Source organism: Globicephala melas, chromosome 1 (assembly GCF_963455315.2).
Source record: "Globicephala melas chromosome 1, mGloMel1.2, whole genome shotgun sequence".
Classification (NCBI taxonomy): domain Eukaryota; kingdom Metazoa; phylum Chordata; class Mammalia; order Artiodactyla; family Delphinidae; genus Globicephala; species Globicephala melas.
The window spans coordinates 173,640,121-173,661,444 of NC_083314.1; the positions used below are offsets into that span (position 1 = coordinate 173,640,121).

Here is a 21,324-nt window from a genome sequence, read left to right on the forward strand (position 1 = left end):
GGCAGGCGGATTCTTAACCACTGTGCTACCAGGGACGTCCCACGTGTGGTTCTTGTTGGCTGTGGTTAAGAGCCTCTTCCAAGAGCCCAGGGAGCCATTGGAGGGGGTTAAGGAGGGTGAGACTTTCCGGAAAAGCCCATTGCTCGCTGGAATGCTTTCTGATTTCAGGACAGAGGAAGGATTAGGAGTGTGGGCTTGGCAGAAGAAGTGAGTCTGGACATAGATGTTTGGAGGGCCTGGTTCCCCTGGGCAGCCAGGGAACTGGGATGGGAAGGAGGGTGGAGGGCCACGATGAGGAGCCCACAGCAGGGGGGTGGCCTGGGAGGCCGGGGAACAGCTTGGAACAAAGCACTGAGGGCTCCATGCGAGGTAGAGAGGCGCAGTGGGCGTCTGGGGGGGCCGTGTCTGCTCAAATTGATGAGCTCCTCGCCTGCCCCCATGCGGTGAGCCAGGGCAGCCTTTGAAATCGTGTGGTGCTGCTACCTGAGGGATGCTGGATCCAGGGATGGGCACCTGACCCCAGCTGGGCCAGTCGGAATTACCTGCCCTGGAAACTTGGAACCAGCCACAAGCATCTTTCTTTGCGGGGCTGGGAGCTGTGGGGAGGGCATTGAACACCTCCCCACAGAGGATGAGAGAAACTAAGGAAGCGGGTCTGTTGAGAGATGCAGGACACCAACTCTCAGAGGAGCAGAGGCAAAGGAGAAGGAGCCTCAGGGTTTTCAGGCTGGGCCTCTCGGATCTTCCCAAGACCCAGCTGCATCCCACCCTAGTCACCGTGAGGAGGCCCCTTTCTGCCCACTTGCTGGTTATGTATCTTTGAGCTGCTTGACCTCTCTGTGCCTCAACTTTCTCATATGTAAAATGGGGTAACAATCACGCCACGGAGGGATGTCATCAGGGTTCAACGGATTAATCCGTGTCAAACACTTGGTGCCTCTGCATGTGGGAAACTGACTAATGTTAGCTTTGACAGTAACTATCAGTGTTCCTTAACCAGGGGCCTGCAGCTAGTTCATGTAAAAAAGAGCTAGTTAAGGGCTTCCCTGGTGGCGCAGTGGTTGAGAGTCCGCCTGCCGATGCAGGGGACGCGGGTTTGTGCCCCGGTCCGGGAAGATCCCACATGCCGCGGAGCGGCTGGGCCCGTGAGCCATGGCCGCTGAGCCTGCGCATCTGGAGCCTGTGCTCCTCAACGGGAGAGGCCACACGGTGGGAGGCCCGCGTACCGCAAAAAAAAAAAAAAAAAAAAAGCTAGTTAAAAAGAAGTGAGAGGCAGAACTGTTTTTAACCACTGGAAGTTGTTCACTACCTTGTCAAGAGACTTTCTGCTAACCCACCCCAGTTCTCACGCAGGTGCCATGTGGGGTTTTGTGATATCACTGAGTCCTGTCCACAGGCAGGAAAGATCCTGAGGGGTCCACACAGCATCTTCCGTTATTCCTGATGGATTTCTCCACAAGGCGGTTTAGGGGCTAACGGTGGGCTAGGGTGGGAAGCTGGGCTCCAAGCCCCATGATGACGTTGGCCTAAGAAACCCACCTGCTTGGAGTTTATGAAGCCAGGAATTGGCATCTGCTTTGGACGGATCAGGAAACTCACAGGTCTCTGATTTAGGGGAGTGAAGGGCTGGCCCTTTTGCAAATGGGCTGAGCACACATCTGTCCAGATGGAGCCCTGAGCAGCATGTGCAGGGTTAAGGGGGCGGGCCCAGGGCCCCTACTCTGACGGTTCCGAAGATGGCCTGGGGCAGGGGTCACCCACAGAGGCATCCTAGAGCCCCTGCAGCTGGATCCGCAACCAGAGGGCCCACACCTGGAGTGTCAGCACAGCCTGGGGTCTGCAGGCTCTGCAGGTCCACACGGGTGTGTGCCAGGTGTCAGCCCAGAGCGGCTCCCACGGCCTCGCTCACCTGGTCTCTGTAACCGCCCAGAGCCCGACCTCACCTGCAGCTCCGCCGGCCTCCATGGCCACTGCAGCACCTGAGTATTTTTCCAGACACTGGGATTTTGATAACGCCCTGGTGGGCACTTCCGGTTTTCGTTTCCCATACCACCTCACTGACCTGGCCACGTGTCATCCTTGGAGCCCTGGCATTTGGGGCCGTGGCGGCGTGAGGGCAGGCGCTCTGTTACCGGGATGTATTGCTGACTTGGGGTGTCCGCAGTCCACTGGGATTGGATGTGCTGAATAGAAGGGCCCGGGTCCCCAGCTTGGATACAGGATACAGGTGACCATGGCGGGGAGGCCACTTTGCACTCAGACCAGACCAGTGCTGCCCAGTAGAACGTTCTGAGATGATGGTGGCAATGTTCTGAACCTGCTCTGTCCTCTTCGGCAGCCACCGGCCCCACGTGGTTATTGGCCACATGAAACCTGGCTTGTGCCACGTGAGTTGAAGTTCCAGTAGGCATGTGTGACTAGCGGCTGCCTTATTAGACAGGAAGGCCCTAAACAGTCCATTGGAAGACTTATCGGTGGCGCAAGTGCTGATAATTATGGTGTAAAAAACAGGTCGGGAAAGACGTGGTGTTTGCCCCGCCTCGTCGCCCAGGCTGACATTCAACGCTGCCGGGTTGTCTGTAAATGCCTGTTGGGGTTTCATCCCTTTTAGACGAGTTAATCTGGGTCCCAAGCACGGGCCTCGAGAAGCAGTTGCTCTGTTCCTTTAGGGCCTTGCGGGGTGGCGGAAATCCTGAGTGTTTCACAACGCAGTGCATCGCCTAGGGCCTCCCGTGGTGACAGCCCACCACCGAGCCTCACGCCAGACCCAGGTGTAAGGGCAGGAGCTATGTTGGAGGACTTTTCCCCTGTGACCCCATTTGGTCCTCCTCTCCGTGCTTTCCCTGATGGGGAGACTTGGAGAAGGAAAGTCAGCTTACAGAAAGCTGCACAGCTAGTAGGGGGCAGAGCCGGGATTCGAACCTATGTCTGACCCAAACGTCCATGCTTTCCCTCAAAGACTGTTCTGTTCATACCTTTCTCCTGCACCGTGAACCTTCCAGAGCTCATCAAACAGCAGGTGCCCCTGTAACTCTCAAGGTGGAGAGGTCAGCGTGGGCCTGGGCGATTGGAGAAGGCATCATGGGGATTGGAGGGCAGAGAGCAAGTGGCCTGGAATTCCAGCTCTGAGCCCAGCTCCATCCCCACCTGCCCTGGCACCTCCCTCCTGGACAGCGACCTCACTCTTCTCTCTTCTTTCAGCCCTTTAACCATGGACACAAGGTGGCCAAGTTCTGCTATGCAGACAAGGTGAGTCCCTGGTGACTTTGGGGTTGGGGTGCTACCCCGTCTTGTCCGGTTAGTTGCTGCCATGGCGGTAGAGGTCAGTCACTGCTCCCCTCTCGGGCCATGGAGGGTGGGGGCGTCCGGGGGGCGGCTGCCACTGAGGGCGTCCCCGGGCATGTGTCTTTGACTGGGCCAGGCGTGCCGGGGTTACCTTGCGCCTAATGAGAGCTGCCTTGGCCAGGGCTGGGACATCCGTGCACATGCCCCTTGTGAGACTACCCTGATTTAGGGAGGGGGAGGGCGTTCTGGAAGGCTGAGTCAGGGAAATTGGAGGCATCGTGGATGGGAAGCCAGGCAGAGAATTGGCATCAGGGAGGGCCAGTGAGAGGCCACGGGGTCAAGGCGCTGGTGTCACGTGGTGATGAGGGCAGTTGGCAGCTGGGATGCCAGCGGCAGGTGTCTGTCTCTGGCTGCAGTTCTGGCCTGGCAAGGGCAAGGTCAGGCCCGGACCTCAAGGGCTGGAGGCTCTGGACAGCGGGTTCAGGAGCACCAGGCCCCAGGAGTAAGAGGAGGCCCTGATGAGACCACGAGAGAGAATGGAGCAAGTCCTTGGCATGTTGCCCTACCTGGCAGGCCCCTCGGACTCCTCCAGACTGTAGCAGGGCAGGCTCGGAGCCTGGGGCAGCCCAGCTGGCCATGGGACATGGCGTCTGCCGCTGTAGGGGGAGGGGGCTGAGGGCCGAGGGAGCCAGGGGTCTTCCCTGGGTGAAGAGTGACCTCCAGATCTCTCCTCCCTCCCTCGCTCCTCTGGGACCCTTCCTGCTACAGGAGGAAGCCCCCAACCTTTCCCTCTTCATCAGGCCCTGCTTCACAGAGCCATCGAGGCCGCCTTGGCCGCCAGGAAAGAGTGGGACCTGAAGCCTGTTGCAGACCGGGCCCAGGTCTTCCTAAAGGCAGCAGATATGCTCAGCGGGCCGCGCAGGGCAGAGGTCCTGGCCAAGACCATGGTGGGACAGGTGAGATGCCCACTGGCACAACCGGGGATGTAGGGGAGGCAGTCGTACCCCATCCAATTCAGCAGGCGTCAGCTGAGTGACTTCTGGGTGCCCAGACCTGCTCTGCGTGCGGGAGCCCAGGAGGTGTCCTTGAGGGACCAGGCCTCGGAGAGGGGACAGACCTATATACTTTGTAGACAAGGTGGATTGAACTACGCTTTGCGTGTCCTACTCTGGAAATGGCCCCTCCCATCCACTTCTGTCCCCGCCCTGGGCCAGGCCCTTGTCGTGCTTTGCCTGGACTGACAGTTGCCCTACGCGGTCCTCCAGGCTCCATCAGACCTCTGCAGCCCTCAGAGCGGTTTCTGTGACACCTCCAGCCGGTCACTCTAGCCTTATGAACCACCGAGATCTCTCTCTCTCTGGCTGAGGGTCACGTCCCAAGTCCTGAGCCAGCCCCCAGAGCCCTTCCATTCCCACCTCTGTCCAACTCACCAGCCACTCTGCCCTTTCCTGCCAGGCCATCCCGCCCATGATGGCACCAGCCTGGACCTAGCAAGGCTCCTGGACACCTCAAGCATCCCATCTCCTGCCTCTGCCCCGGGTCCCCTGCCTGCAATGCTCCCTGTCTTCTCTGCCTCATGAATTCTTAGCTGTCAAGGTCTAGCCCAGATAGCGCCTCCTCTGTGAGGCTTCTAGAACCTTCTTAGTTCATAACGATCTGTCCTACCTCTGTGCCCGCCCCCCTTCCCCAACATGCTGTTCCTCTGTCGGTTATAGCTCAGATTCCATTGGGGTGTAATGACTTACTTTGTGTTTGTTTCCCCTTTACAAGTTTTTTGGGCATTGTGATCACATGCTAGTGTTCTCTGTCTTCCTGCGTCTTGCACCGTGTCTTCCTGGAGTCACAGAAGTGCCTGATAGATGTTTTTTGAGTTGAATGCATGTTGAGCCGGGGAGTGGCATTAGCAGTTGAGAGAGGGTTAATTTCGCCTTAGGGGGGTTGGGTGACCCCAGCGCTCTTCCTGTTCGCCATCACGTAGTGAGAGCGCCCTCTGCTGCACGGAGCTGGTATGACAGCTCCACACCCGGCTAAGTGTCTCCTGATTCAGCAGAGCCCCTGGGGTGGGTGTCGGGCTCCAGAGTGTCCCAGGTGAGCCACACCTGGGCAGAAAGAGGCGCGCACACTCCAAGACCAGGTGAAGGTGCCTCTTTATTTGACTTAAGACTCAGGAGCTTGTAGGAAGCATGGTGGCCACGCAGAGCAGGAGGCAGTGTGTCTTAGCTCAGCTTCCCCTGCTGTGCGTCCTGAGCAGGGTTAGCAGCTGCCAGTGACCCAAGGAGGGGCCGCCCGACCCGAGAAAGCCCGATTCTTGCTGCCCAGAGTCCTTTCCTCACGGCTCACGTTCGCCGTCAGGAGGAACAGACAGTCTAAGGAAATGTTTACAGTCCTCAGGTCTCCTGGTTCTTGGCCCAAATGCACCTGCAACCCAGTGTCACCATGGGCTCAGGGTCCAGTATCAGAAGAGGGCTATTGGGAGGCACGTCCTCCACCACTGACCCCCCGGCCCTCCCGCCTCACAGGGGAAGACGGTGATCCAAGCAGAGATCGATGCGGCGGCCGAACTCATCGACTTCTTCCGATTCAACGCCAAGTTTGCCGTGGAGCTGGAGGGGGAGCAGCCCATCAGTGTGCCGCCCAGCACCAACAGCGTGGTGTACCGGGGGCTGGAGGTACCCCCAGGTGGTGGAGCGGGGGTTGGGGGCTGCTGGAAGCCCTGGGCTTGGCCTCACCACCTCCTCCCTCCCCAGGGCTTCGTGGCAGCCATCTCCCCCTTTAACTTCACTGCGATCGGCGGCAACCTGGCGGGAGCGCCGGCCTTGATGGTGAGCTGTGGGCAGCAGGCGGGCGTGGCGGGAACGGGTCATCACTCCCCTGTCAACAGACAGGAGGCCACGTCAGAGCCCCTGGGGTCCCAGCCCTCGTCGCGGGGAGAAGCACAGAAAGTGGAGGCAGCTGGGGACTGTGGAAAAGGCTTGGGGGTCAGAGGCTGGTCTGGGTCCCAGCTTTGCCCCACTCTGTCTGGGTGACCCCAGGCAAGTCCGCGCCCTCCTCTGAGGCAGTTTCCTCACCTACAAAGTGGAAGGAAAAGAAAAGCTTACATTACAGGGTCATGAGGAGCAAAGGAGGCCACGCTTGTGACGCATCTAACGCCAGGCAGGTCTGGCCCGGCGCGGGCTTAGCGTTATACAGGGGCTGCTACTAATGATGGTACTTACAGCCCACCTTTGAGTGCCTGCTCTGTGCCTGGCGACTTATTTGTCAGGGTTGCAAGGCTAGCAAATGACGGAACGGGTATGGATCTGGGCTTGGTCTGTCTCTGGGCAGGTGGTCTCGAAGTTGGTGGGCTCCACTGTCGTTATCATGGTGAAGGTGGCCATCGGCTCCCAATCAATGGGGAGATGCAGCCCTACCCGCGGAGGTCCTGGGTGGCTCGGGGCACAGCAGGAGGAGGGCTGACAGCTGTCGGGCAGCTGGGTGATCGGGAAGGGTGCTCGTGCACAGGGCCATCCTCGTGCATCTGCACTCAGACAGGCGCACACACACCCGGCACCCACGTGCCCTCGTCCAGGACACGTGCAGACAGAGCCCTGTGAGCACTTGCCCAGCCTCGCCCCGTGAGCACCCAGCGAGTTGGAAACACCCAGAACAGACCTGCCCAAGGGGTGCTGGCAGGACCAGTGGGCACAGGCTTCCGGAGGAAGGGAGGCTTTCGTAACCAGAGTGTGGGAGCAGACAGGCAGGGTGTGAGCTCACTGACAAGGGCTTCTAGGGCCTGGTGTGCAGCACCTGGGCACCTGTAGGAATGGGGCTGGGTAGGGGATATCCTGGCCTGCATGGGGTCCTGGTGGCTCCAGGTGAGGGATGACCATGCTTCAGGGTAGGGTGGGAGTCGGGGCTGGCGGCCCCTGACCTCATGAGTCATCACTGTGCCTCCCGGGCAGGGCAACGTGGTCCTGTGGAAGCCCAGTGACACTGCCATGCTGGCCAGCTATGCCGTCTACCGCATCCTCCGGGAGGCCGGTCTGCCCCCCGACATCATCCAATTTGTGCCAGCTGACGGGCCCACGTTTGGGGACACTGTCACCAGCTCGGAGCACCTGTGTGGCATCAACTTCACAGGCAGCGTGCCGTAAGTCTCCGAGGTGCGGTGGGCAGGGTGGCCTGGGGACGCTTACCAGACCTCGTGACCTCTGTCCGGGAGCTGGGGCTGTGAGCCCAGAGGTCAGGTGCTGTGTGGCCCTGGGTGAGCCACTTCACCTCCCTGAGCCTGTTTCTTCACCTGTATGACAGATTCTTACCTTGCAGAGTAATCGTGAAGGCCAAACTAGTTAATGGACAGGAAGGAGTGTGACAGGCTGGAAGCGGCCTACAGTTGTTTAGTGATATGGATTTCGATGCCACTACCATCCCTGGAAAGGGCACAAGGGAGCTTGGGATAAACTGGAGGAGGAGAGGCAGGAAGGCTTCCTGGAGGAGGTGGCATCTAAGCAGACGAGTAGGCCAGGCAGAGGTGGAGGAGAGCGTTCTAGGAGGGGGAACAGCATATGCAGAGGCATAAGGCTGAAGCTGTTGGGCTCTGGGCTGTGGACGTGGTCCCGTGGGGCTGGAGTGTGGAGCTGGGGGCCGAGGGTCAGAGGGTGGGGGCAGGATATGGTTCGATCACAACTGCTCATTCACTCACTCACTCACTCAGCTGGTGTTGATCGAGCCCCCATGTATACCAGGCTCTGCCGGTGCTAAGACTGGGCAGTGAACACGTGGAGTGGGCAAGGGCCTACCTCTTGGGGGATTTAGTCTTGTGACTATAAGGCCCCATGAGCCTGCTAAGGTGTCTGGACTTTATCCTGAAGAGGATGGCAGCCACGGAAAGTTACATGCAGGGGGCGTGGCTTAATCAGACTTCTTTTGTTTCAAACAGGGATTGCAGATGGTAGCTCTCCAGTTGGCCCTGGCAAGTGGCTCTGTGTTCTTTGATTCCTAATAGGGATGGACCAACCTTGTACCATTGGGACAGTTTCATGTAAAAATCCAAATACTGGGCCTCTCTTAAGAACCTGGTCCCACTGGGCCTGCATTTCCATGTGGCACCATTGGCTGGAGGCGGGTGGGAGGTCTCTGGTTCCCCCCGTCCTGACAGGCCCTGCCTACCTGGACGGCCTCGCTCATTCTCTGTCCAGACCCTCTGGGCCCCTGCGTGTGCAGCCTCTGATCTAGATGATCGCTCTGGCTACTCTGAGCACAAGACTCCGGTGGGTAGAAGCAGGAGACAGGTTAGGCGGCGTCCACGTCCGGGGAGGGATGGTGGGCGCCTAAACTCGGGTGGAGTCGTGGGAACGGGGTGAGGTGGGCTGATTCAAGTGAGGAAGTATCAGGGAGACTCAATCACCTGTCTGTGGGGTCAAGGTTGGGGGTGTTCAGTGGGAACATCCAGGCTCGGGGCAGGAGGTGGGCATCGTTCACCAAGGTGGGCAACCCAGATGGCTGGGCACCTGGGAGCCTAGGGAAGAAGATGAATCACATGGTGGTCACTTTGAGTTTGAGGTCCCCATGGGCCATCTGGGTGGAGATGTTGGAGTCTGCACTCCGGGCCTTCCAGGTATCCTAGGGACACCTGCGGTGGCTTCTCGCCGTCTCTGCCTGGCCTCAGGCTCCCTTGCAACAACAACCCCGGCTAAGGTTTGCCGGGTGGCGGTGGCAGCGTTAGAATTGCTGAGGAGGGCTGTTTTCCAAAAGGCCCGCTCTGCCAGCCACGGGCCCCATGGGTCTCTGCCTATTAGCGGGTGGAGCGGGCCTGGCCCCCATTTGCCATGCTCTGATGAGCAGCGGGCTTAAAGGTAGGAAAGTCATAAATTAGTATTAGCTACTGTGTCGCCAGCTCCCTGGTGATTAGCATTTTTATTGTTTTGTGGTGCTGAGGTTGGTCACACTTGGAGCCCAGGGAGGAGGTAGGGGCCTGAGCTGCCTCTCCCAGGACCCTCTTTGGTTCTCTGGAGCCTGGGCGTGAGCTCGTGGTGCCCCTCGCAGACCACGGTGGTGCCTGTCCCCCATCAGGCACCCATAGCATAGCCAGCACTGTCCCAAGCACTTGACTCACATTAGAGCCATCGCAAAACAGCCCTGCCAGGTGGAATTGTTCTTTCCAGTTCCCAGACGTGGCACGGAATTTGAGGCTCACAGAGGTTAAGCGATGGTCGCACGATCACACAACCGTGTATGCCTGAGTCAGGACTCAAGCCCGGCATCCCCTGGCCTCAGAGCCTGGCCCTTCTCTGCACTATCTTGCTGCCAGGCCTCCCCTTGCTCCCTCCTTGTAAGCCCAGAATGCAGTCCATTTCCAGCTGCTCCCACCTACTCGGTTCCCCATCACCATCACCACCACCACCACCACCAGCACCGCTGTGACCCCTGCCCGCCTCCTGTGGGGCTGCTGCCCCTAGCGCTCCTCCCTGGGCTTTCCAGCCTCTTCCTCTGCTAGGGCCTACTCCCTACTCCCCAGGCCTCTCACCCTCTCAGGTGCCTGAGCCTGGCTCCCTAGTCACTGCCCTGTCCTCTGGTTTTAGCACCTTCAAACACCTGTGGAAGCAGGTGGCCCAGAACCTGGACCGGTTCCACACCTTCCCGCGCCTGGCCGGAGGTAAGGGCCCTTCTCCCCGTGCCCTGCCCTACAGCCCTAGGGACCCCTCCCTGCCCTGGCCGCCATGCAAGAGAAGGAGGCGGAGGTGATGCCCCCAGAGGTGGGGCGGCCCTGCAGACGCAGAGAACTCCTTCAGGGTGGAGCCCCTGCTCTGGCACTTATACAGAGCATTTATGCCTCAGAGTGTGCAGTTTTTCTTCCATTCATCCATCCATCATTCAGCAAGTAAATTATTAAGTATGTTCACAGGCACTTTTTGGACACTGGGGATGCAAAAGATGATGAGACCCAGAGACCCAGCCGTTACGAACCTCTATTCCAACAGCGGGAGGCAGACAGTAAACAACTAGATAAATGATGTCAGGGAGTGAGAAGGGCTGTGGGTAATTAAAGGAGGGCAAAGACGTGACAGGCAGGGACCCTCAAGGGCTGGGCGTGGTGGGACTGTGACTTAGGGTGGCTGGTGGGGTGGGAGGCCTCTTCAGGGAGGGAACATTTGATATGAAACCTGAGCAATGGAAAGAAACCAGCTTCGCAAACGTCCGGAGGATGGGCCATCATGGGCACCCGCACTGTCCGCTAGAGCTTTCTGCAGTAATGGACATGGGCTATATCTGTGCTGTCCAATAGTATAGCCACTCGCCACGTGTGGCCGCAGGGCACTTGAAACGTGGCTGGCATGGCAGAGGAAGTGAAAGTTTTGTTTCATTTAATTTTAATTAATTTGAACTTAAATAGCCACGTGTGGCTGGTGGCTACCCTGTTGCACAGCCCAGATCTAGGCCAAGGAAATGGCAAATGCAGAGACCATGAGGTGGGAATGAGCTTGTGTTTGAAGAAACAAGGCCAGTGTAGCTGGGGAAGGGAGGGAGGGCGGGTGGCAGGAGATGGGGCTGAGAGGTCAGCAGGGCCAGGTCTTGTCAAAATAATAATTTTCCCACAAAGAAACAGTTTCATGGTCAAGGACATTTGGCGTGCACAGTGTTTAAAGTAAAACGGATTCCTCACCTGCAGGACTTCTCAGAGCCTTTAATGCACTAATATATGCATTGCTTATCTTCAAGAGCAAAGGCTGATGTGCAATGTTTCCCAAACTCTTTGGACTACACAACCCTGTTTTGACAGAGGACCCCCTGGACCATGTTTTTCATGGAACACACTCCGGGAAGATGCTGAGACCTCTTGAGAGGGAGGGCTGTCCAGGCTCACACAGTGCAGTAATGGCAGAGCTGGAGCTGGTGGTTCAGCAGTCTTGCTCCTGGGGGTGAAGTGGGGGGTCACAGGGAGACTGGACCCCACGCCTGAGCGGGTGGGAACTTTGTAAAATTTTATTGAAGTATAGTTGATTTTATAATACTGGGTTAATTTCCACTGTACAGCAAAGTGATTCAGTTATACATATATATATTCTTTTTCATATTCTTTTCCATCATGATTTATCACAGGATATTGAATCTAGTTCCTTGTGCTATACAGTAGGACCTTATTGTTATCCATCCTATATATAATAGTTTGCCTCTTAAGCTGGTGGGAGCTGTGATGGGGGTGTCAGGGCAGGTGACCCTCCTCAGGGCCAGCTGTTGCATCTCCAATTTCCAGTTCCCCAGTGTGCCCCAGTCCAGCCTTCACGAGATGGGGGACAGTGAGTCCCTTGTGTGAGCTGTCCATGGTTTTCTGTTCTGTCTCCTTCCCACCATCTCCCTGAGGGAGAGAGACCGCTACTTACTCTACCGCTCCCCCCCTTGAGTATGAGACTTTAATCTCTCTGTGCCTCAGTTTTCTTGTCTTTAAAATGGGACAATAATGCGAGGTTGCTGTGAGGCTTCAGCGAGACGGAGCTCGAAGTGCTTTGACCCGAGTCTGACAGTTAGTGCTTTGTAACGAGCTGCTATTAGCTGATGTTTAACCGAGTGAGGAAACCGAGGCCCGGAGGGTGGAGTGATCTACCGAGGCTCCCTCATGCCAAGGAGATCGAGGAGGGGTGTCCCCACCGTGGATCAGGCAGAGGGGCCAGCCCTGGCCGTGGACCTGGGGTGGCCCCCTCTCCTCTCGCTGGGTGGGGGTCAGGGGAAGGCTCAAAGGAAGCCACGCCCACTGCAGGGAGTGGACCAGCTTTGGGGAGCCTTGGGTTCTGGTCCTTCCTCTGCCTTTATGTTGGGCAGCAGCCCCAGGGCTCAGTTTTCTCATCTGTGAGTTGGGGGAGCTGGTCCTGATGCCCCCTGGTGCCCTTCGCCCTTGCCTGGGCCTCCGTTTTCTCATCCCTAGGGTGGGAGGACAGGCCTGGCTGATCAGTTTCTGGGAGGTTGTCGGGCTCCGACTCTGCCTTCTCGTGCCCTTGTCCTGCCAGTACTGGGGCTGGTCGCAGGGCCAGTGTAGCTGCGGACGGGTGTGGGCAGTGCGTCGGGCCCCTCGCTGGCCTGGGGAGCCCACCCCCTCCTCATGATCCTCCACCGCCCCGCCCCACCCCTGAAGAGTGTGGCGGGAAGAACTTCCACTTTGTGCACCGCTCGGCCGACGTGGACAGCGTGGTGAGCGGGACCCTGCGCTCAGCCTTCGAGTACGGCGGCCAGAAGTGCTCGGCCTGCTCCCGCCTCTACGTGCCCCGCTCGCTGTGGTCGCAGATCAAAGGGCGGCTGCTGGAGGAGCGCAGCAGGATCAAAGTGGGCAACGTGAGTGGCGCCGGCCTCCCTGCCACGGCCCAGCGGGGGGCTGATGGGATTGGAGGCTGGTGGGGGGGTGCGGGGAGGGCGCTCCCTTTGTCTCCGACTCTGTCTCCTCCCATGTCTCTCTTGCTTCCAGCCTGCAGAGGATTTTGGGAGCTTCCTCTCCGCCGTGATTGATGCCAAGGTATGAGCAGGAAGCAGGCCGTTCCCGGGGTCCCGTGCCTGGACTGGGTGGGAGGGGTAGGAACAGCTATAGGGGCGGCCCAGACCTGCTGCTTCGAGCACGGCAGCCTGATAGCCACGCATACACCCGCACCACCCCTGCCAGCTCTGAAAAGGGTGGAGGCATCCGTACCCAGAGGGCAACTCGCCTCCCGCACACCCTGCCCCAGGCTCGACAAGACCCCTTTAAGTGCCTGTGTTCATACGCACACGTACAAATAGGCCTGCGCACCGCATGCATCAACCCAAACGCGCACGTACATGCACAGCCGCGAGCACGTTCATTTAGATCTCTGAGCGGGAGCATGCCTGTAGATTCACCCACGTGCACACGCACGCCCGCATGCACACGTATCCTACACAGAAGCATCCGTGTGCAGGTTCACATGTGTATATAGGCACCCTTGTGGGTCTGCACGCACAAACACATACACATAACAAACACATCCATGTAACGCAGGCATACGTGTGCCTACGTACGGAAACCTACAAGTTCATGGCCATGCATGTATATGTGTGCTTGTGATGTTTGTAGTTGTGACACACACATACGCACACACACACAAGCGCGCACATCTGCCCTTGTCTCTGCCCTGGTTCAGCCAGGCCCCGACTTTTGCTGTCAGGGCCCCCTCCCCCCCCACTTCAGAATTTGGGCCCTTCAGGGGCAGGTGTTTGGGGTGAGCGTCAGGGGGCTGCTGCTGGGAATGGCCTCCAGCCAGCCCTTGATGCCCCCTACCCCACCCCACCCCCACAGTCCTTCAGCCGCATCAGGAAGTGGCTGGAGCACGCCCACTCCTCGCCCAGCCTCACCGTCCTGGCCGGGGGCCAGTGTGACGACTCCGTGGGCTACTTCGTGGAGCCCTGCATCATCGAGAGCAAGGACCCCCAGGATCCCATCATGAAGGAGGTGATGGGAGGGGCGGCCCGGGGCCGGGAGGAGGCAGCCTCTCCCCCGAGCATGGCACACGCACAGGGCCCTGGTGCTTCACGGGGCGTCATCCCATCTCACAGATGTGGAAAGCGAGGCCCTACGAGGGGACCATCTCACACCCGGTGAGAGCAGAGCCAGGCCCTGAGCTAGGGCCTCCTGACCCCACATCCAGTGCTCTGTCTTCGGCACTGCTGACCCGGGCTGGTGTCATGGCGCTTGCGCTGTCCGCAGCCACCGAGGTCCCTGTGGCCGTCTCAGTGGCTGACACTTGTAGACTCTTAACTGTGGGCCGGGCATTTGACAGAGATGAGGTGGGCATATCGTTCCCATTTTACAGATGAGAAACTGAGTCTCCGAGAGGTCGGGGGGGTCAGGAGGACAGTGCAGGGGTGGGGGTCTTCCCCCAGCCCCTCGATGGCAGAGGGGACGGTGCTACCATCGGGCAATTCCTGGGCCGGCTGTTGCCAGAAGTCTCTCCTTTCCAAGGGCCTGGGCCCTTGGCTCTGGGTGTGGGTCTGGCTGGCAGGGAGGCCAGAGACTCCTTGGATCTTCTGCCAGGTTGGGGTGGGGTGGGCCGGGTGGAAGCCAACCCCAAGGGAACCCAGCGGGAGGCAGCGCCTGGCCCTTCCTGCAGGGGCTGAGGAGGGGGATGGGGAGAGGCGGAGGCCAGAGCAGGGAGACGGGAGGCCTCGGGGTGTTGGTGGGGCCTGACCCTGGGGCTTCTCTCCCAGGAGATCTTCGGGCCTGTGCTGACCGTGTACGTCTACCCGGATGACGAGTACAAAGAGACGCTGAGGCTGGTCGACAGCACCACGAGCTATGGCCTCACGGGGGCAGTATTTGCCCAGGATAAGTGAGTGGCCGCAGCCCCTCCACTCTAGTCCTGGTGTCCTGTCCCCACAGGACCCTGCTGTCCCCGGAGACTGCCTCCTGGGTGCTGATCCTAGTAATAATGCTGCCCTTGCTTCTCTCCGTTCTCCTCACCTCTGCCCTGACCGGCAGGTAGACACAGGCAGTGGGCTCTTTGTTAAAATGCAGATTCCGGGGCCCCACTCTTGGCTGCTGAATGTAGGTGTCTAGGGGTGGGGCTGGGGAATCAGTGCCTTTGACCTGCTCGCCGGGTCTGATGGGGCTGCAGAGTGGAAGACAGAGGCTCGGGCCCAGGTGCACTGCTTGGCTGGCAGAGGCAGGATTCCAACTTGAGCACCGGGACACTAAACCCCAGGCTTTGCCCTTTCCTTTCTCCGTGGTACTGCTTGTCTCCCCGTGTCTGCCTTTAAGAGTGGAGGCGGGGGCTTCCCTGGTGGCGCAGTGGTTAAGAATCCGCCCACCAATGCGAGGGACACAGGTTCAAGCCCTGGTCCGGGAAGATCCCACATGCCGCGGAGCAGCTAAGCCCATGTGCCACAACTACTGAGCCTGCGCTCTAGAGCCCGCAAGCCACAACATCTGAGCCCGCGTGCCACAACTACCAAAGCCCGTGTGCCTAGAGCCTGTGCTCCGCAACGAGAGAGCCACCGCAATGAGAGCCTGTGCACCGCAACGAAGAGTAGCCCCTGCTTGACGCACCTAGAGAAAGCCCGCGCGCAGCAATCAAGACCCAGCGCAGCCAAAAATAAATAAATAAAATAAATTTAAAAAAAAAAAGAGAAAAAAGAAAACACTGAATTGTTTAAAAAAAGAAAAAAAAAAAAGAGTGGAGGCGGGATTGGAACCTGAGGGGCAGGCTGGGGGTCTGGAGGTTCCCCAGCTCCCAAAGGCAGGAAAACTGGACCGAGATGGACCACTCCCTCGAGTACGTACAGCCTGAGCCTCATCCAGCCCTCACAGATGCCCTGCGGGGGAGGCGTGCTAACCCCCTTTTCAGAGGAGGACGCTGAGGCTCAGAGGCTCCTGGGAGCCTGTCAAGGGCCCATAGCTGGCGGCTGGCCTCATGCTCACCAGGGTGGCCCATGTGGGCTGGGACGGGGGTGTTGGAGGTTGTCCCTGGGTCTGGAACGAGGGTGAGCTGGCCGCCCTCTTACCGCTGCCCTGCCTTGTAGGGATGTTGTCCGGGAGGCCACAGAGATGCTGAGGAACGCTGCCGGCAACTTCTACATCAATGACAAGTCCACTGGCTCGGTGGTGGGCCAGCAGCCCTTCGGGGGGGCCCGAACCTCTGGTGAGTGGGGCCCCCTTTCCAGAGGGGGGCCGAGTTCCCGGCGGGAGACCCTCGGTCCTTCATCTCAAGGGTGTTAAGAGGAACAGCAGTAGCACCATTTACTGAGCACCGTGGGCCGGGCCCTGTGCTAACTCAGTCCTGCCAGCAGCCTCCTAAGCCCAGGTGCTGCCATTCTTCTTCCCATTTTATGGAGGAGGAAACTGAGGCCCAGGGAAGTGAAGTGACTTGCCTAAGGGCACATGGCTAGAGAGTGGTGGCGCCGGGATTTGGGTCCCAGCGCCCACACCTTTTACTGTCATACTCCAGGCTACCGAAGTCCATCCCCCTCCTATTTACAAATAGGGAAACTGAGGGCCGGCGAGGGGCGGTGACTTGCCAGAGTTCCCAAGGGCCGGAAACCAGGTCTCCCGACTCCCAGTCCAGTGCCCTCCACGGTGCCCCCCTGCCTCCCAGACACCTCTTGCAGGTGAGGTGCAGGGACCTGGGGAGCACGGGCGTCCTGCCTGCTCGCCAGCTCCTGCCTTGCCCGACCTCTGGCTGAGTGCCCTCCGCACAGATGCGCTCGGGAAACCCTGGCCGCTGTGACTGTGTTAGGGTTACTTTGGCAATTTGCTGCCCGTGCTGTTGCCCCATTTATTCCTCCTCCCCACTCCTTTTCCCTCTGCCCATGGTGCCCCATTTATTCCTCCTCCCCACTCCTTTTCCCTCTGCCCAGAGCCGTTGTATCTTTTTGGAGATAAACAGAGCTGTCTTTTCCACAGGGACTAATGACAAGCCAGGAGGGCCCCACTACATCCTGCGGTGGACGTCACCCCAGGTCATCAAGGAGACCCACAAGCCTCTGGGGGATTGGCGCTACCCATACATGCAGTGAGCCCCGCTCGGCGCCTCTGCCGTCCACCCGTCTGTCTCTCCAAACGACTGACCTCAGTGCACTGACCCCACCCCAGGCCCTCCACCCGCTCCCCACAGGACGACCCTCTTTCTAGGGTTGAGGCCTGCCCCCTGCCCCCCACTGGCCTGGCCTGGCCCACCCTTGGAGTCAGATGCCGGGCTCTGGTTTGAGATTACGCAGTGGGGAGAACAGGGCTGCCACCCTTGACCCCATCGGCTGTCCTAGAAATTCCATCTGGTAGGTGTGACCTTGGTGCCCGGCTGGTTCTCCATCCGTCCCCTTCCCTTTCCTCTACACTGTGGCCCAGTGGCTCAGGGACCTGAGGAATGGTGGTAGAGTAGCTCACGGATCCGTGGAGGAAAAGGAGGCAGCGGGGGCGCCTGGCAAACCTCACCACCCCCAGAGGCTCCTGGCCTGGCCCCGGCTTCTCCGGGTGTGCAGGGTCGCGTGTGGCCACAGTGGCCTACAGGGCTGGCAAGTCGTGGCTGCAGGGCATGGGAGCACCAGCTGGCCTTGCCCTCTGTAGTCCGGGCGGCTCACTAGCTCTTTGCCCAGGTGCGCCTGTACCAGCAGGTACCTGTGCCCAACCAAATGCCTTAGACCCCGTGTGCCTTGCTCCAGAGTGCCTGAGCTCACCTGAGACCCACGGATTCCTGGCTATCTCCGTTTGGGGGTCTGGGGGGACTGCTGCAGACCACCTGCCAAGATGTGGGATGTGCTGGTCCTTCCTGTTTGGGCTGTGAGATTGGCAGACTTTGGGGGGCCCTTCCTGCTGCTTCCCTTAGCTCTCGGGTCCTGCCTCTAGAGCCTGGGGTTTCCTGCAGGAGCTCAGCACCCGCTGGCTGTGGTTGAACAGGCCCGGGTACATGTTGCTCCCACCTTCCCCAGCACCCTGAGACCTCTCCTTGGGTCCCCGTCCAGCCCGGGCTGAGGCTTGCCTCTAGAATTATCCCTCCTTTGCACGTTAGTGGCTCTGTGTGGACTGGCCCCTAAGAGGCTTGTTCCTTGACGCAGCCAATCGGTGGACACTTGCAAATGCATCCTGAGTAGATTCTGGGTGGCCAGGGAATGAGAAGTGGTGACTTTGGAGGACAGCTTTTAGGGGGCCCCGAAAGGGCTGGACCCTCCTCAAGCACAGCTGGCAGGGGGCCCCCGCGGGGCTGGGGTGGCCGTTCCCCAAGTGCGCGGTCACACGCCTTGGCCCCCGGTCAGGGGTGGGTCCTGATGCTGCCCGGGTTGTTTCCCACAAGGGGCCAGGTCAGGCGCCGGGGGCTGGAGGTGTTCTGATTCTACTGGTTCTACACTGTGAGGTGGCAATAGGAGCTGCCTGATGCCACCTAATAAAATGCCTCTTACTTAACCAAGTCGGTGGTCTTTCTGGTGGGGTTGGTGGGGACTGGTCACCTTCTACATCCAACGGAGTTGCCAGTGTGTCATTAGGTGTCAGGAGGGCAGTGCCCTTGGTGTGATGGAAGGAAGGGTGAGCACTGATGCCGGGAATCCCTGCTGTGGGTGGCAGGAACTCTGGCGCCGGAGGGCCTGGGTTCAAATCCCGGCTCCAAAAAGTTGTGCAAGCTCTCTGACCCTCTGCCTCTTCATGTCTTAGATGGAAATAACCACACACACACACACACACACACACACACACACACACACACACACGCACGCACGTGTGTGCACTCACATGCACACAGGTTGTCTTGAGAATTCAATGAGTTAATTCATATAAGTGCTCAGATAGGTAATGATTCAACAATGTAACCCATTTATCCATTGTTATAACAACCACTGTTATGTACTGTGATAGTTAAGTTTATGGGTCAACTTGGCTGGGCTATGGTGCCCAGATATCTACGTAAGCATTATTCTGGATGTTTCCATGGAGGTGTTTTTTTGGATGAGAATAACATTTAAATCAGTGGACTTTGAGGAAAGCAGATTACCCTCTATAATGTGAGCGGGCCACATCCAATCAGTTGAAGGCCTTAACAGAACAGAGACTGGTCTCCCCCAAGCAAGAAGGAATTCTGCCAGTGGCTGCCTTTGGACTCAACTGCAACTTCCTGCGTCTCTGGCCTGCTGGCCGGCACTACAAATTCTGAACTTACCAGCCTCCATGATCACGTGAGCTACTTCCTTACAATAAATCTCTCTCCCTGTGTCTGTCTCTCTATGCCTCATGGAGGTTCTGCTTCTCTTCGGAACCCTGAGTCATACACGTGCCAAAGACTATGCATGTTTTCTTCACTCACAAGTCTTACGAAGTGCTGCTGTGCTCCCATTTTGCAGATGAGGGTACTGGGGTGTAGAAAGGTGAAGGGACTTGCCGAGGGTATGCTATCAGTGGGGTGGAAACCCAGGTCTGTCTGATTCCAAAACTCATTCTCTCTCTTCCACCCAGATGTCCACACATGACTTGCAAAGATCGGCTCAGTTGGCCAGGTGACATGGCAGGGAGCAACCGTGGTCAGTTAGCTTGAGCCTGGAATCCGTGGGTCTAAACCCACCTGGGCCAGCTGACTTGGAGGGGAAGACACGTGTGTCCTGACCTGTCTCCAACCACAGGTAATGTAAACAGAGCTGGTCCTGAACCACACAGACGCCACCCTGTCCGAGGGTCCATTGGTTAGGGCTGTTGGCTGGAGGCTCTCAGAGCTGTGGGGAGGGAAGGGGACTCAACCCCGGGCAGAACCCCTGCCCTGGCTCACCCAGGGGCTGCTACTGGTTTGTGCCAAAGGGGGCTTGAGTCAGGGACAAAGGGCAGCCCCCAGAGTGCTCTGGCTGGAGCTCACGGAAGGGAAGGGAGGCAACTGCCTTTTGTCGTCGGGGGATACATAGGCCTCGTTAACATTGCTGAATGGAGTGACTTATTCAAGGTCACACTGAGACAGCCGCAGAGTTGGCTGATGACTGGTAGTGTTTTACCTACCTAGTCTCAGAGCCTTGACATTGACCTAATGCTGTAAACTATTACAGCATTCTATGGAAGGGCTATGGAGGTCAGAGGTAGAATGACAAGCCCAAGGTCACATAGCTGTTAGTAAAGGGCCGGGTTAGAACCCAGGGCTATGGGTGCCACAGCCCATGGTCCTTGCCACCTGCTCCATCAGGTCATCGACTCCCAGGGACCTATGCCTCCCAGGGGCTATGCCTCTACCAGTGTCATTTTATCCTGGTGCCTCTGACTCCACTGAACGAGGTCAGGGGGTGGCTCAAAGCTATCGTTCACTCCGTTCTGTCTGCCCTCCCTTGTCCCCCAGACTTGGGACTGGTGGCTTCCAAAGGCCCAGTGCCCACCCGGGTGCCCAAGGGCTCTTTGCCCAAGAGAGCCTCTTCATTTCCCTGCTGTGGCTGGGGGCCCAGCCGCAGGCCTGGGCTGGAGCGTGAACCACTTGACTGAGGCTGGATGTCCCTGCCACCACGGTGCCGCCAGTGGGGCGTGCATGCTAAGGAAATGAGGGGCCACCAGTGCCCTGGTCGCCAGGCAGACCTGGAGCTCCTGGGGGGCAAGAGGAAGCAGCAGGGTGCAGACCCACCCTCTTCACAGAGTCACGCCTTCATTTTCATTAATTCCCCTACCGACACATTCGTTATCACAGTTCCTGTAGGTCCTCTGTCTAGAGGCGGCATAGGAAATAGGAAGAGTCACCATTACTTGAACACAGGCTGTGTGCCGGGTGTCCTGCTAAATGCTTTGGACGTCACACCCTTGGATACGTCATCGCAACCCCCGAAGGTACATTCCGTTAGTCCCATTTTACAGATGAGGAGACTGAGGCACGCTGGGTGAAGTAACCAGTGCACCAGTAGGAGATGACTGCCTGGGTTTCTGTTCCTCGTGTCTGCCTGCCTGGGCACTGAGCACAGCCCTGATGTCCTGCCTTAACCCCTCTTACCTGTGCCTTGGCCTCCCCAGTCTCAGAGTTGACGTTTCTGTGGGAGCTGAGGATCGAACGACATGTTTTAGAACAAAATGCCAGGTCCCGTGCCCTGCACAGAGTGAGATGCTCAGTGAATGAGAACTTGACCTTCACCCACCCTCTCAGTACCCTCATCCTGGATGCCTGTGCCCAGGAAGGAGATGAAGCTGGGCTTCCCTGAGCACCTGTCCATGGGCAGGTGCTCCTGCTAATTAGCTTGGACCACACCAGACTGGGAGGGAGGGAGTAGTATTTTGGCCCCATTTCACAGATGAGGAAACTGAGGCTTAGGGAGCCTCAGGGAGACTTGTTCAGTAAGGGGCAGGTACAGAGGCAAGAGCTGGCTCTACAAGCACCCCCTTGTCCTGGTCCCTCGAAGGAATGCAGCAGCTTCTGGGTGGGAGCCATCCAGCAGGTGGATGGGGGTAGGTGTGGCTGACACTGGCTCCAGACGTAGCCAGCCTTGTCCCCCTCCCCTGGGTTGTTGACAGCCACCCTGGGTGGCGGAGCAGGTACCATATGACCCTAGGTGCCGGGGTACATGAGCATTCTGTTCTGGGGCTCTGCCATGCCCTCCCTCCAGGCCCCAGGTGCCTGGCAGGTACTCCTC

The 21,324-nt window shown here is 58.5% G+C and overlaps 1 protein-coding gene across 1 annotated transcript in view; it reads left to right on the forward strand.

Annotated features, from left to right (window-relative positions):
- Positions 1–18,430, forward strand: part of ALDH4A1 (aldehyde dehydrogenase 4 family member A1) — a 32,734-nt gene extending 14,304 nt beyond the window's left edge. Inside the window, exons 4-15 of the mRNA XM_030876646.3 lie at positions 3,202–3,249; positions 4,086–4,241; positions 5,805–5,954; positions 6,033–6,107; positions 7,227–7,414; positions 9,846–9,919; positions 12,392–12,588; positions 12,719–12,766; positions 13,562–13,714; positions 14,470–14,591; positions 15,781–15,899; positions 16,661–18,430. Coding sequence (XP_030732506.2) covers positions 3,202–3,249; positions 4,086–4,241; positions 5,805–5,954; positions 6,033–6,107; positions 7,227–7,414; positions 9,846–9,919; positions 12,392–12,588; positions 12,719–12,766; positions 13,562–13,714; positions 14,470–14,591; positions 15,781–15,899; positions 16,661–16,773 — 1,443 coding nt within the window. The 3' untranslated portion in view covers positions 16,774–18,430. The remainder of the gene's footprint in view (positions 1–3,201; positions 3,250–4,085; positions 4,242–5,804; positions 5,955–6,032; positions 6,108–7,226; positions 7,415–9,845; positions 9,920–12,391; positions 12,589–12,718; positions 12,767–13,561; positions 13,715–14,469; positions 14,592–15,780; positions 15,900–16,660) is intronic.
- Positions 18,431–21,324: the final 2,894 nt, after the last annotated feature.